We start from the raw sequence: 17,339 nt of genomic DNA on the forward strand, positions 1-17,339 counted from the left end.
AAAAATAAAAAAGGTAGTTGTACAAAATAAATATATAAATAACCCTGAACAATGAACACAGCGCCATCTAGGCCCACCATCTAGTAAGGAGAGCTTGTATTATGGGTACTAGACAACTGATATAAATACTTACATATATATTTTTTGTAAATACATATATAACATACATAGACCGATACAATCAATTATACTCATGAAAACAAATGTAGTAAAGGTGTACCTGACCACCTTGGCCATCATAATAAACGAATACTTTAAAACTACAATATATACGTCAATTTGAAATACTGTCATTGAACAAATACATATAATATGTTTGTAATATTTAAAAAAAGATTTTTTATCGACGGATCCTTCTTTTACTCGATTAAACCTTACTACACATTTCAAATTACATTAAATTATACTTAGATTTATATTAAAAACTTCTATTATATTATTAAACGCTTACTACGTAACACACCGCACAAGTTCTCGCCATTTTTATTGCTTTTGTTTTATTAATAACTAGCTACTCACCCCGGCTTCGCACGGGTGTACTTGTATTATATATAAACCTTCCTCTTGAATCACTCTATCTATTAAAAAACAGCTTCAAAATCTGTTGCGTAGATTTTAGGATTTAAGCATACATAGGGACATATAGCGACAGCCTCTTTGTTTTATACTATGTAATGATTTTCACGTATCCTGAAATGGAATAAAGCTGAAAATCAGTACTTTGTTCTTTGAACAATCTCCCACACTGAGTCTTATGACCTTTTTGTATTACTGCGGTTCACATATAACGACACAAACGTATTAATCTTATTTCTAACTGGGATTGAATATTAATAATCAAGCTATAATAATAATATGATATGGTATAGATACAGCAGACTCCGTCTCATATGGATGTATGTATAATTAGGATTTTTTTTTTCGGACTACTCTAATGCTGTTGGCAGCAGCTGACCTTATCAGCTTCACCGGACGATAGGGGACGAGTCGGAAGGACATATGGATCGGCTGAAGGCCAGCTCCCGCCTGACGGATACGACTTTAGTCTGAGAGCACCGCTACGGGTCCTCGGCTCTAGCCGTCGTTATTTTGATCCCCGTTTGAATTGGACGAGGGATCGATCGGAGGTGATTAGCAATTTAAAAAACGCCGAATTAACACTCCAGACGATCCAGTACAGACAGTACTGGCGAAGATGGTCCAGATAGGCCGATCCCAAGTATCCACAAGGACCCTAAGGCCAGGCAAAAGAAGAAAAATGAAAGAAGCTATAATAATTATAATTTTACATTCAAATAAACAATTATTCTATCTAAATACTGGTCACGGTGGTTCAGGGACCGTTCAAGTGGTTAAGCCTTACTTCCGATGGTCGCGGGTTCGATTCCTCGTACGGCAGAAACATTTATATACTATGTATAATATATATGTACTATTCAATCTAAATATATATAACTCAAAGGTGACTGACATAGTCATCTATCAACCCACAGCTCAAACCACTGGACAGATCAGGCTGAAATTTGGCATGCAGGTAGATGTTATGAAAGAAAGGATTTGGATTAATTCTACCCCCAAGGGGATAAAATAGGGGATGAAAGTTTGTATGAAACTTTGTCAATTTTAAACCGATCGGGCTGAAAACTATGACGTAAGCATCTCCATAGAAAGGATTTTGATAAATTCCACCCCTAAGGGTATAAATTAACGCGACGGAAGCCGCGGGCAAAAGCTAGTTATTTAATAGGTGTAATATCTAATCTCATTTGTACTTTGCTCTAGACCATTTTTTTTGAAAGAATAATATCTCAGGACAACTCACACAGTGCAATCAAGTCGTAAGCTAAGCGGAGCTTGTGTTATGGGTACTAGACAACATATACAACACATTTTTTTTATTAATACATACATAATATACATAGAAAACATCTAGAACGATGTGAACAATCATGCTCGTGAGTACAAATATTTGCACCGTGCGAGGAATCGAACCCGCGACCATCGGAAGTAAGGCGGTATGTTTAACCGCTAGACTACCGAGGCCTTTATAATATTTGTTTAATATCTTATCTTAGTTCGCATTTTTATATATAAACAATTTTATTAAAGCCTACGTATAAAAACAGTGCAAATAGTGTTAACTGAAGCGAAGAGGATGAATTCTATAAAATAACAACGTCATTTATATCAGTAGCGGATGTTCAATGGGAGAGTAAAACAAAGAGAAACTGCAAAGTTTTTGATGTTTCACTTGAAAAGAAGTTCTTTTAAAAGTAAAAACATTTTAACACAACACTAAAAATACTAAAGTAAATTTGCGTCGTATTATTATAAAGTTATGTTTGATTTCGGTTTAACTATTACTGATATTTACTTGAGAAGAAAATACGACTACATGCTGCCTACTCAATTACCTCCAAACCGAAATCTTTAGTATCTTGTTGTTAGAAATAATTTGTATGGCTTCAACCGAGTGGAATTTGATATTTTCCTTCCTCATGGTTATTTCCAAAACATAGTTATCTAGGTCACAATTATAATAATAATTTTATTTACATTGTTAACAGGGTCTTAACACGAATAATTGTATGGTAAATAAAGATATTTACCTCTCGATATTTCCATTAATAATAATGCTATTGTTTTTTTTTTATTTATTGGGGGGTATGGGCTATTGTCTAGGTATAGGTGAACCTGTAACACTGCGACCTGTATAGATCTATTGTGCTCGCCCTTATTCAAAATTCGCTACCTACACCCTGAGGTACAAGAATTGAAGGATATTCTTAGGAGCGATGGTTTTTATCTCCTCAGGATATAGTGTATACTTTACAAAGGAGATATTAGGTTTATGAATAAGTGGGCTACAACCACATAGGATGTGTAGCGTTTCCTCTTCTACTTGGCAAATCTGCAGATTGATGTTAAGATAAGGTCTAATTTCGCCATGTGCTTATTCAGCTTGCAGTGTCCAGTGACGGCCCTAGTCATGATGCGTATATTGTTTTTACTGAATATGAATAGCCTAAAAAATAGTATATTATTGCTTAATAGTGCAATCTACTCGAGAGGAGGTTGCACTAGAGAGAGGTAAACACGTGGAGAGAGGTAAATTTTCCATTAAATTATTCGTGTTAAGACCTAGATAATAATATAAACAATGCTACTGGGCAGTAGTAGTCCAGAAGCCCAGTCTGTGCAATAGAACGACGTCTGATGGCATACATAACGTAGATGCTATTGCAAATATTATGGATGCATTGCAGAAGGGTTGCAAACGGAAAAACATTCTGCATAGTTTATATTGTTAACTTGGTCTTAACATGAATATTTTACAGTAAATACAAATATACTATTATATCTTATTATATATGCCTTCTAAAAAGGCATCGTTCAATTCAATTCGTTTTCGTAATTTCGTAAAGTTCGTTGCAATTCCCTTAGTATTGCGGGTGCTCATGGGTGGTGGTAATCACTTACCATCAGGGGAGCCGCAAACTTGTTTGTCCCCTAAGCTATTAAAAAACACGCAGAACGCTATATGCGCTACAGTTAATGTAAAACATTGACAATAAGCTTTAATATATCTTATTTCAATGCAATAAAGAGCAAACTTGCGAGACAATAACGCGGAATCTATTTGCAGTATCTTCAGTCTTCTAAACTCTAGAAACTTAATACTTGAACTTCTATAGTCTAGAGTTAGTCATTTTAGTTTTTATTTCCTCCCTCTTATGCTTGGAATTGTTTCTAGCTATTACTATCAGGGTCCAGGACTTTACCAACTTTGCTTAGTCTCAACACATTATCATACATTTTGCATTCCTTTGTGATATTACTGTATATTTCAACTAAAATGAATGTTAATAGTCAAAATAAAAGGAAAATGAATTTATTGTAATCTCTTATAAAATATAAAATTTACCTAATATGAAATAAGCGATTTTAGATTTATATAATAATAATATCAATCTCAGAAAAAATCACACAGCGCAATCTAGATCCAAGTTAAGCTAGCTAAAGCTTGTGTTATATATATACTAGATAACTGATACAAATACATACACATTATACATAGAAAATACTTAAACCGATACAAACAAACATACTCATGAGTACTAATATTTTTGCCGTCGTGAAATCGAACCCGCTACCATCAGAAGTAAGAGCGGTGTGCTAGACCATTGAGGCCGTCTATATGAATTGATATTTATAATATCAATATAGGTCTATAAACCTATCGTGCTTCGAATTTATAATTATAGTATATTAAAATATTATTAATTTAGTTATATGTATATATCATTCACAAATAGGACCAATAGTATTAGACATAGTAAGTATATATAACACTACTAAGATAGTACGTAGGTAGATATTGTAAATAAAACTAACTTGAGTATAAATTTCTTTCAGTTATATGGAAATTAATTTTAACATCACCTTACTTTCTAATACTGAAAGAAGTTGCTCTCGTCTTAAAAATTTCGTTCTGCAAATTAAACAAATTGTAATTAAATAAATGAGTCTAATAAAGTATGACCAAGCAGTTGTTCTTCACTACTTTAGTGAGCCTAATCATGTGTGTCTGGATGAAATTTTCTTTCAATTATTTCCCATGATCCGTGAAGGGCAGTTAGTAATTTATTAATAGGTACCCGAATAGAAACGTATCTTAAACACGTACGTCTCTTTAGGGCCGGCGGAGATAAATTTCTTGCGTAAATCTGTGTTCAAATGTGGGAACTAAAATAAACATTTCCAATCTAACACGACGTTGCATCAAAATGGAGTCATTTTTAAAATCTCCCCTCGTGTCCTGCACTCGAATTCAGTTGGATGTTTCGCATTTGTCAAGATTTACAGATCGTTCACGTATAAATGGAATACAAACTTTATAGTCAGTTTTATGCTATATCTTTGTGCTGATTTAGAAACTAGAACTAAACATGAAATTGTCTGAAAATAATAAAAGACAAATATTATATGTAATACTATATGTATATATAATGTATAATTTATAATGTTTCCAAATACCATTAGTGTGTGTGTGTGTGTGTGTGTGTGTGTGTGTGTGTGTGTGTGTGTGTGTGTGTGTGTGTGTGTGTGTGTGTGTGTGTGTGTGTGTGTGTGTGTGTGTGTGTGTGTGTGTGTGTGTGTGTATGTGTGTGTGTGTGTGTGTGTGTGTGTGTGTGTGTGTACCATACCATACACACACACACACACACACACACCTGCACACACTCTGCACATACAAACATCTGTAATTTTTGTTATTGTACTTATTTTTATTTTTTGTTATATATTACCAGTGTTAATATTTTATAAACGCTAAATTATTATATACACTCTGATCGCCGTACCAATGTAACGTTAGGTGTCAAACTTGCTTTGATTTCCACGATACAGGCATAGCCTAGTGTGCAGTCATAGTTGTTACTTAAGTTAAATTTTATGAAATAAATGTTATACTTATTCTAATAAAACTTACATTTATAATTTTAATTGTTCATAACTTCTATAGTCTTGAGGGCTAATTCGAAGATAGCTAATATTATAAGAAGTAAATTTGGCTACTTTTTTAAATTTATAAATTAAATTTAAAAAAATAAAAGCAAAATCCTATCCATACATTTACAAATTACACGTCCAAAGTCGCGGGTAACAGCTAGTCAGTAATAAACTGAAAGATAATCTAAAGCGAACAAATAAAATTAAATCCGATTTACAAAAGTAATAAATCCTTATTCTAAATCAATTTAGAAATGCTAATAACCGCCCCGACTATTAAGAAATTTTATCTTTCAAAATACGTCCAAGAGGGACAGTTAATTTCTCGTGACATAAATAAAAACGAAACGGAGAGGAGGGCGTTCCGACGGAGGAAAAAATAACAAACATATCTCTCAAAGTACGAAAACAAACAACGTATGTTAACATCTGTCGAGACACGGCGGTACAGTTACGGGCTCAAGTTAAATCGTACATTTAATTGCAATTTGTCTTTGTAAATTTTCTTTCATAACATAAAACGGTGTATATTTTTTATTATTGCCCGGGGATAAATGTTATTTAATGTGTTTACTAATAGTTGGTAACCAGTAGTATTTTGTAGTCTAGCGGTTTAGCACTCTGGCTTACTTCCGATGGCCGCAGGTTCGATTATTAGCACTATACAGACATATGTAATGTATCCATGAGTATGATTGCTTCAAGTGACAGTTTATACTTTTAGGCCACAGTAACCATCTACTATGGACATCTAAATGGCCAAGCATGAACTATATAAAAAAAATATATTTAAACATGGTTTATATCATGAACTTATATAGGTTATTAATTTTATAAATGTATGTTAAAATATGGCAGTAAATTATTTTTTTGGTTTGTATTCACACACTTAAACTTAAATTGTAAGTAAGAATAAATTATTTAAAAGAGCAACACACAAGTTTCTTGTTTGTCCTTCTTGTGATAAGACAGCATACCGAATGAGCGGTAGATTAAAAAAAAATGTTATTACTATTCAAAAGTGCTTCAATGTAAGTTTATTTGAATAAATGATTTTCTATTCTATTCTTTTCTTTCTATTACGTCAAAAATGCAGACAAATTCACCAACAACAGCTGGTTATGGTATAATGCAGGAAATCATTCATCTTCATACATTTTGAAGCATGACATTTTAGTACTCTGGAATGGCAACGTCTATTGTTATCACGCGTGTGACATGATAACGTGATGTCACTGGGGGTGATAACGTGTTTCATGACATTTGACTACTTACATTAAAGCTACTAATACATAAAAATTATTGTCCCCAATGGATTAGTACGTTTGTTTATAAAGTTTTCAAATAAGGACAATTCGAAACTAACAATAAATCAGCGCATTTTGAGTTTTTCCAAAAAATGTCTAACTTGCTCTTAAAGTTAAAGTTCTGTTCATTCGTAAAAACTTTGACAGTTTATTTGGAAACGAATCCATGGAATATATATCGAAGTTTGTACATTTAAAACGTATTGAGAAATGTATTTCTAGGAACTACTTTTTACTAATTATTTCTTATAAAAGACGTTTACGAATAGACTTTTTTTTAACATTGTAACCATAACATTGCGTAATTTGTTTTTGCCATACCTGTTGTGAAAACTATAGTGTTTAATAAGTAATAATAATTAAAGTAAACTCTAGATATAAATAAGATTATTGACCCTAACGGGTCTAGGTAACAAATTTTGAAAAAGGGCGAGCACAATAGATCTATGTAGGTTGCAGTGCTACAGGTCCAAGCACCTGAGAATAGTCCAAACCCCCCAATAAAAAAAAGATTATATAGATATAGATTCCTAGAAATATAAGAGTAATTTATATCTACTATATATATATATAAATGAATTGCTGTTCGTTAGTCTCGCTATAACTCGAGAACGGCTGAACCGATTTGTCTATTTTTAGTCTTCAAATATTTGTGAAAGTCCAGGGAAGGCTTAAACGGTGACAAAATATGAAGGAATTGAATGTAAAATAGTGAAAACAACAATTATATTTTCCATACAAACGATGATACCTGTCACCTGAAGGGCGAGTTCAGAAATTTATTGCGTAACTAAACTTCAAAAACGCGGAGTTCGTGGGGTGGTGGTGGTGATGGTGGTGGTGGTGGTTCGTGGGGGATCAAAGTGAAGTTCGATCGTTATAATATGAGTCGCTTCATATGAAGATATACCTATTGTAAATTAATATCTGAAGAATGAAGCGACGAGATATAATTAGTATTATTTTGACAACTAGAAATAATTACATGACATAAAAAACTATATACGAATATGTAATAATAACGGTACTTGTTACGTAGGTTCTCGAAAACATCTCCAGGATTTATTAAACTTCTTAATTAGAATTTGAAGCTCTCGTATAAACACCAACTGTATTTATCAGAAGTAGGCAAGCGAGTTGATAATAAGATAAGTAAGAAGAAATTGTCTAATTACATAGATTTTGATTACATTTATTTTAATTAAACACCTACATTATTTATTATAACCTACTTTTATATAAAATTATATTCTGTAATTAGCTTTCATCTGCTTTAAATATATTTCAGTTATAGATTCATTCTGAATTAGGTAGGTCAACAAGACAGACAGACAGACAAACAGACATTGTCGTCTATCGTGGTATGGGCATGTAATGCGTAGGAATGCAGATCATATCTTAAGGAAGGTGTTACAAATGAATGTGGATGGTTATAAGGACAGAGGAAGACCGAAAAAGAGATGGATGAAAGATAATATGGCAAGAAAGGAAGTAAATAATAAGATGACTGCGATCAGAGATGAATGGAAGAGAAAAACATATTAAGTCGACCACAAATAAATGAGTAAGGAAGAAGCAGATGATGCTTCATTCTCAATTAATGCTAGTTGTTAGTTTAGAATACAAACACACACTTCAACTTAAAAATATAACAAAATAATTATTTAGAAGAGCAACACGCAAGTTTCTTGCTCGTTCTTCTTGTGATGAGACTGATTTTTTTCAATCTACCTCTCTAGATTGAAAAAAATGTGATGACTATTCAAAAGTGCTTCAGTGTAAGTTTATTTTAATAAATGATTTTCTATTATATTCTATTCTATTCTGTCTATTTATAATGAATGAGGATTGTGCATTATTCTTATGCCTATCATTAAGGGTAGTTCTATAAAAATATATTCACCGGTTCAACAACAATATCACTGCAAATTATTATTTAAAGTGAAACCAAAAAATATTATAAACTGAAAAAAAAAAATATATTTTTAGTAATTTCGAAACAAAATAACTATGGATGTTTGGTGTTATTGCACTTAATTGAATATAAAATACACTAGTGACATTTCACATTTCACCTTTGCACCCAACAGTACAGCATTCTTGAAATTCAATACGTCAGTGTTGATTGCAGTTAATTATAAATTCGTCTCCCTCTCATTGTCTGTTTTATTTTTAACATCCCCATCTGGCGTTACCACGCCAAATTTGTCTTTGTTTATTGGAATTAAGGTTGAAATTACATTCTTAACTACTTTAAGTAATTCAGTTCTTTAATCTACACAGATCTAAATCAAATCAAAATCGGTGTCTAAAACGCAGCTCTTTGAGAGCATTACTTCCGCTAATAAAACACTTTGCTTTGTCCGCCGGTGTCGTTGAACCGAAAAATGTGTCCTTCATCATTGCTTGGAACCCTTGAATTTATTCAAATTATCTTTTGATTGATTTTACTATCGGCCTCTTAATTTTATAAAGCATATTAAATAGAGTTGGAAATATTAGTATATGGCGATGACATATTGGGGTTAATGTGTTTTGGGAATTGGACATAGTTGTTGAGTCGAAAAATTTAATTTATATTTTTAAATAGTTTTTTAATTTACATAAAATGAGATTGCCCTATACCCTATTTTAATCTATCTTTAAAAAAACATTTAAAAAAGCACTTTATTATAATAGTAATAGAAGTCAAAATTTGGATGTTAAACTTACGTGTCGTATAATCTAAAAAATATATATCTATTAAAATATATATAATAACATTATTAAAAGCAAATATTTGTTTGTTGTGTTACAGTGAAATGTTACAATGAAAATACTGACGTGAATGTATGATATTACCAAGCTTGATAAAATCCACAATGTACTAGGAAGTATGACTCATTGGCTCATTGCTATAATATATTGCTGAAGGAAAAACAGGACAGTAATCTGCAATCGTAAGAAAACATGAAAAGAAGGCTTCCTCACTATGTTCAAAATTTAATGTTGCAGCTTTCTATCCTTGATCTAAGATACAGAGGCAGTCCAAGAACTGGGTTGGGAGGTCTGGTGGCAATATATATGACAGAATGCAAGGCATCTGAGAACGATATGCTCCTGGACATTTACCGTTAAAGAGACGAGGAAAAATAAAGGTAGGGGGGAGTGGCAAGGGACATTGTAGAGTGTGAGATCTCTAAGGACGATATCTTGGTGCCGAAGTAAAAAAGGAAGATTGACCTTATAACCATATGTGTTAAGTATAATTGGGAAGAGAGAGAGAGAGCGTTTGTAGTGTAATTTTATTTTATTTTTATATATTTTTTAAATTGTAATGTTAATTATATTTATATAAGACCATTGTATTACTAGTGTATTGATGTAATGTTTTTTTGTTATATTCCAAATAAAAATGCATCATTATCCAAATAATAAATGTTATTTGCATTGCATATATTTCTATGAAAGTGTATTGTTGACGGCTGAATATAGATGGATGTTTGTCACTCTTTCACGCAAAAACTATTGAACGGATTTTAATGAAACTTCACAGTAATATAGCTTATATATCAAAATAACATATAGGTAATAATATAAACAGATATTATGTAAATTGGATAAAATATAATGATAAATGTCAAGTAAGTGTGATGTAGTCAAAATTGCACGGGTCAGCTAGTATAAAGTAATTAAAACAAAACTCTCATTGTTTTAAAGTTTATATGGGAAATAATCATATAAGGTCTTATTATTATTATGAACAAATTTAATATTCGTAAAATAAGAGAGCATGAATTTAATACTAGTAATAAAAATAATGGTACAACAAAGTCAGACAACGTAATTGTTGATTAAATAAAATCCTGTCAGAGCGAGACGGAAAGTAATCCCGGTTGGACCCATTATCTAAATTGGACTTGTAACAACAAATTAGTTGATTGATTTGAAAATTTAATTCGTCAAACGATTGTTACCTTTTTTTTGCACATGTTTTTCTCTTTAATGTGAGTAGAAATAAAGAAAATAACGGAGTGATTATGTTATACACACTTTGGGTAATCGATAATTTAATCTTAAACTTTTGATATGAATATGACAGTTCATAGGCTACGGTAACCGATTACCATCAGATGGGCCGTATACTTGATTGCCACCATCGTAGTATAAAAAAACAGTTGATATTAGAGAAGGAAATTAAAATAACTACACAGTGCCACCTAATATAATAGCAAAGAAGTAATCTTAAAAAAAACATGACTATTCGAAAGTCGAATAGTCAAATTTTTTATTCTACCACATATTCAGTATCTGAAGAAAGATTCATCACAAGATGACACTTACGTGTTTATCTTTTAATTAAATGTTGATTTGCATTACATTATACAACTATACTATTTCCTTCTATTATTGTAAGCACACTGCCCGCTGGTAATGAATGCACCTTTTCACTCAGGGTTTGCTGGAAGAGAACTCTTACAGAGTTAAGCTCGTCTGTTGTACATCTTTATTTAATATAAATTATATGTTTGGTTTTTTTTTTGTGACATACACACAATGAAGAATAAATAAAATAAATACATTTTTAAGATTATGTGAGAATACAAATAGCTTAGTAAAAAAGTTCCCAAACTAAGCAAAACTTGTGTTATGGGTATTGGACTGATAGATTTTTTTGTAAATACATATATAATATATATTAACATTTCGATCAACATAAACGTGGTCGTACATATTTTTCTGAGTATGAATGAATGAATGAAACTCTTTATTGTTCCTCTCACAGAAATACAAATCCAGTATTTATATTAATAAAAATTAAATTATACCATGCGAATCAAACCCACGACGAAGAAGTTAAGACGGTGTGCTAAACAACAGAACCATATAACTGTGTGAGCTTGAATAGATTAAATTGCATCCTAAGTTATTACTGTACTGTACTGTATGTATGTATTTAAAGTCTAATTCTATATAATCCTTAAATACATTTGTTAAAATTTAACCAAACCTAGAGTGCAAGTAAAATACCAAACTATAAATGTATTTAGGCAGCAAACTCCAGTCAAATCTATGGATTTTGCATAAAATTAATTAGTATCACCTTTGACCGGGAATCCTCTTAATATTAAACGTAAATATTTGTACTCTAGGAATAGGAAGGGTCATCTTAGACAATATTGATTCAGCTCGGTGTAGGCATATCTTGGTAGTTAGTGATAAGATGGTCATGTCTATTGAGATACTGAAGTATTTAAGGGTTCCATAGATTAAAAAATATATAATAACAGCAACTCGCCCCCGCTTCGCACGGGTACATGTATTATACATATAAACCTTCCTCTTGAATCACTCCATCTACTAAAAAAAACCGCTTCAAAATCCGTTGCTTAGTTTTATTTAAGCATACATAGGGACGGACAGACAGCGACAATGACTTTGTTTTATACTATGTAATGATGATAGTAATATTAATAACTCCGGGACAATTCAATATTCATACAGCGCCATCTAGTCCCAAGCTAAGCAGAGCTTGTGTTACGCATAACAATACTGACACAATGTCGCATACAAACAAAAATGATATAAATACGTATATACTATTTTTAGTATAAATACATACAAAATATATAAAGGAAATATATAGTAACTAGTTATTAAATATAAATATAGAAGTATAGTGAGTACTTTTTCTATTTTTTTTAGATAAAGAAGGCCTATGTCCTCTCACTTCTTTATATGAGTTATAATTTATCATTTTAAAATTAATAACAATTTTATACTATTTTCTATGTAATAAATAACCTCTAATTCTCAACTAATTTAACTATTATAATATTTAATATAAATATTCATAATTAATTATATCAAATTACAACAATGATATTTCTAATTACAGTAGCGGACTGAAATTTTATAACAAATACTAATAAATTCTTGTACAATTAGAAGAAAACATCTTCTAACGGGATCTTACCACGTTTTAATTATTTTTAATGAGGTCCCGGAAATCCCGGTAAGAACCTATGATTTTTCGTAATTATATGTAGGTATAATAACCACGTCAAAGTTAAAACATAAAATTAAATGTTTATTTTCAAATTTTGGACATTTCAATTATATTGTTAAGTGCTCACCACTCACTAATAGCTATATTAGGTTAGACATAGGAGTATTTCATGAAATATTGGCAGAACCAGCTTCCGATGCAGCCAAGTTATTGTTCTGGATGGTATCATATTGGTTTAAGTTTTTAGTTGTGTTTTAGTTTATTTTTGTTATTTATGTACTATAGGTACGATAGGATATCATCGATATCATCGTCACATTTTGTGCACAAAAATCCCAAAAAATATAAAGATAAAAAAAAACAAAAAATAGCTATATCACACTTTTAGGTTGACTGGTAGAGATCTCTTTTAGAGATAAGTCCACCTTTGCTCACTCTGTATATGTTTAAGTTTACTATTATATTTAAAAGTCCAATAAAAAAGTCTATTGAGTTATATTTTTTTTATTTTTCTTTTCGTTATAGAATTTAAAAAAACTATTGTATAATGTAGAGAGCCCTTTTTTTTAGTTAATGATTGTGGAGTGGTGCACTCGTCTGCGCTAACGGTTTACGCTGACGGGGCACCAGTGGAAGATGATAGTATGAACATGAAGTCAGGTCAGTTAGCCCATCGAGACAAATTCACCTGTAATTTATCACGATGGTTTCCTGGGGCAACCGCGTGGAGGTCGACCTGACATGGTACGTTGCTAGCAATGGCATCATTAGTCCACATTACTAACACCTTTTACCCTTCCCCCCTGAGAGGCCTATTGCAGTCACCAAGCTGCTTTGAAAGCATTACCTTAGATTGAAGAATGCAGTAATGCAGTAATGCAGTGAAATTATATATATGCAGTCATAAGAATACAAAAGTATTTTTTTTTAATTTATTTATGAAATACAATGCCGGGGAGTTGATTGTACTCCTTGTGATTATAATTATAAAGTGAAATTGATTTACTCTCACGTTTTATAATGACAAAACTGTTATATTAAATATCAAATTATGAAACATAATGCTTTAATTCTGTATCGAGTTTTGATTATTTAGTTATATTTCTGATAAATCGAAACCTTTAAATTGTGCTGAAATTTAGTGAATTTACTGGTAGAAAATAAGATTTACAAAAATCTTGAGGGTTGCTAGGCAAAACCATTTAGAAGTTGACTTAAAAACAGCTACTCATTGCTTTAGACTTTATTGACACATAAAAAGAAATCCCATTTTATTTGTTTATAATTAAAACTAATTTCTTGTTGGCCGTAGCTGGACTTTACAGCTTCACCAGGCAAGTTCCCTACTTGTATAGATTACCATCTATACTACTTGTATAGATACCTCTAAACCTGCGGAAGGACTTATGGAGCAACTGAAGGGCTACCTAACGGATACAACTTTAGTCTGAGAGCACCGCTAGGGATTCGAACCTCTGCTCAGGCCGTCCTAATTTCGATCCCTATTTGATTCTGAGGGGATCAATCAATATTATAATTCTATATACTACCACAGATAATATAATATTACATAATACTACTATACTAAAAGTTATTTGATTTAATAATAAAAATTACATCAAAAATGCAATTTTTTTGTATTATTTTTATATATTATTTTTTTTCCGTACCATTAGTACCAGTTAAGTATACAAATTCAATTGAGAAGAACTGGCAAGATACTCGACTTTAAATTTTATTTATATTATAAAGTAGTTTGTTAAATCAACATTCAGTTCTAAAAATAGATTTACGCAAATTCATTGGGCAAACTTAACTAAAATTAGAGATACATTTATAGCATTCGAATTGGTCCTAATACAAATATGTATCTAACTAAATTTATCTAATATATATAACTCCTATACTGAAAGCTGTGCAATTTTCAAACTTTTGCATGAGGAAGTTTGTAACAGAGTTGGATATTATTCATCATCATCATCATTTCAGCCCGGAAGACGTCCACTGCTGAACAAAGGCCTCCCCCAAAAATCTTCATGACGATCGGTCCTGCGCTGCTCACATCCAACGACTTCCATCGAATTTGACCCGATACAAGATCTGTTCTGAATATTATTAAATAACTACAAATATGTTAGTCATTCATATACTTATATATTTGGAAAAATTGCTTTTAATTTATTTGAATATAATGTCCAATTTAATTGTATTAAAGTATGGTTTAATGAGGCATGGAAATTTAGTCATCCAGAGTGTCAAAGTTTGAGTACCACTAAAGTCATTTGACGAGATGTTTACGAGTATGTTTTCATCCGTTCAACTAGTCGCCGTTCCATTAGAATAAATAAGATCCTATCAACCTATTGCCTTCTATACTTCCTAATAGTATTACTAAATGACGGTGAAAACTTCAATAAAAATCATGAAATGGTTTCAAAAGTAACTAAATATTTACATATTAGTATACTAGTACATTACCTGCAATTATTAATATAATTTTATTATCATAATTGTAAAATATAGAGTAATTATTTGTACACTTTATCCAAATTACCGACCCATTAATGTTTAATTTCGAAATCATAATTTTCCAGTCTTTATGTTGTGAATGTATTAATGGCACGATTAAATACTTATTAACACGGTTGAGTTAGCTGAAAACGTTTCTCTTTCAGATTTATGTATCTTTTAATTGCTTCTTCACACAAGATTTTGACGCTTCAGAAGACCACTGTGAAATCTCCTCCGTCCTTCTCAGTTTAGAACCCCCGCGACCTGCAACCCTTACGAAAATTATCTACTATCCTTTTCTAACAGACACCCGGCTGGCACGGGCCAAATCCCTTATGTAAGTCAGTGCTTTCACACCGCTTCAGCACAGCGGACGTGCGTGTTGGGACACAGAGATTCATCGGAGATGCCGATACTAAGCACTCGTTTCAAAACTGGACTGAGCAGTGACGATTTCTGTGATAAAAAAAATCGGTACGAACATAAATAATTGAAGTGCCGCAAGTGATGCTTTTGGTGATCGTAAATTAAGAACGGAAATGGGGTGCCAAAGTAGAATTTCTTTTAAACTTACGCGCCGGGATTAGATGAGATTTATCTCGGAAAACAAGGGAGATTACAGTTTATTTTAAAAGCACCGTATACACTATGCTATATAGAGTAATCCATATTACCGTTCGTGCTGAAGTCGTCTCTAGCACGAGCCACTTACGCGTAACAAACCCTGGGGTAGTGTAAAATATAAATAGCTCCATCGTTATCTTGTAGCAACTTTTAATGTATGACGCGTCATCAATTATATGGGCTGAGAGTGTCATTTAGTTATTTGTCAACGAGTTAATTACGAACTAGAATAAATGTTGACAGATTTAGTAGAAACAGGTATACATGTAGCAGCTCGTAGCTTGTGACACGATGTCTCCGAACTATTCAGTAATTAAGAGGTAGAAAACGTTCAATTGGAACTAATTGGTAGTTATAATTAAGATTCTAGTGTTAGATGTGACGATGAAATGGAAAATAGTGTCAAATTAAATATTACTATAATTATTGTGTAAGATTAATTAGAAACCAATAATGGCAGACAACATGAAGAGCTTAAAGAGGCATTCATACATATTGAATGCAATACTACTATTCATCACGTTAATATACGGTGAGTACTTATTGATTATTTAATAACATAAGTCTAGGCTCTCTACGAGTAGTGTAATTAGTAAAACAATTGGTAAATTCGGACTCGTTTAGAAATAGTTTTTCTACCCTTCTTCTCCTAATGCAATTTTGATCGAATACATAATATTTTTATGTTAAACATCTTTCAATAGTATTAGTTTTTTTTATTCTTATGATTTTTTAATATTACTAATAAGAAATATTTTGCAGTACCCATCTACGTTTATATATATTTACCGATGTAGGTACTTCGTAAAATTGATGTTATTACAGACTTATATTAAAATTTAATTAATATGAAATCTAATCATAAGTAATTTATTTATGGATTTTTAGCCGATTATGAACGTCAAGTTTTTCTATTAATATTATTTTTCCCTACCATCTACTTCTAGCCAATCTAGTTAGATGAACTGGCAAGAAAATCAACTGAATTTCTTTTTTTTTAAAGTCTATTTACTTTGTTTTCTTATATAGGTTTACATCTAAGATTAAATTAAAATCCTGTGCATGAACTACTATTGTCATTATATTAATACAAATCATAGACTTATGGCACATGTAATAGATTTGACTTATTATAAGCATATTTAACATTAATAGACCTAAAATAATAAAGTCATTTGATTTAACTTCAAGAAGATCGATAAAACGATTAAAGTAACGAAAACGATAAAGTAATCGATCTTTTTGAAGTTAAATCAATGTCACTAGTCTCTTGTTTTCTCTGACTAATTGTATAATACATTAAAAAATTGTTTTTATCCAAAAAAAGTCTTTTAATATATTATACAATTATTTAGAGAAGATTTGTTGAGTTGCAAAACTCTTATTCCAGGGACTAG

The 17,339-nt window shown here is 31.5% G+C and overlaps 1 protein-coding gene across 1 annotated transcript in view; it reads left to right on the forward strand.

The window, feature by feature from the left end:
* The first annotated feature begins 15,678 nt into the window (after positions 1–15,678).
* LOC131852009 (uncharacterized) overlaps positions 15,679–17,339 on the forward strand; it is a 120,637-nt gene continuing 118,976 nt past the window's right edge. Inside the window, exon 1 of the mRNA XM_059202576.1 lies at positions 15,679–16,474. Within this exon, the coding sequence (XP_059058559.1) occupies positions 16,396–16,474 (79 nt within the window). The 5' untranslated portion in view covers positions 15,679–16,395. The remainder of the gene's footprint in view (positions 16,475–17,339) is intronic.

The sequence above is a fragment of the Achroia grisella genome, unplaced genomic scaffold, assembly GCF_030625045.1.
Source record: "Achroia grisella isolate CSIRO2021 unplaced genomic scaffold, CSIRO_AGI_Agris_v1 utg821, whole genome shotgun sequence".
Taxonomy (NCBI): domain Eukaryota; kingdom Metazoa; phylum Arthropoda; class Insecta; order Lepidoptera; family Pyralidae; genus Achroia; species Achroia grisella.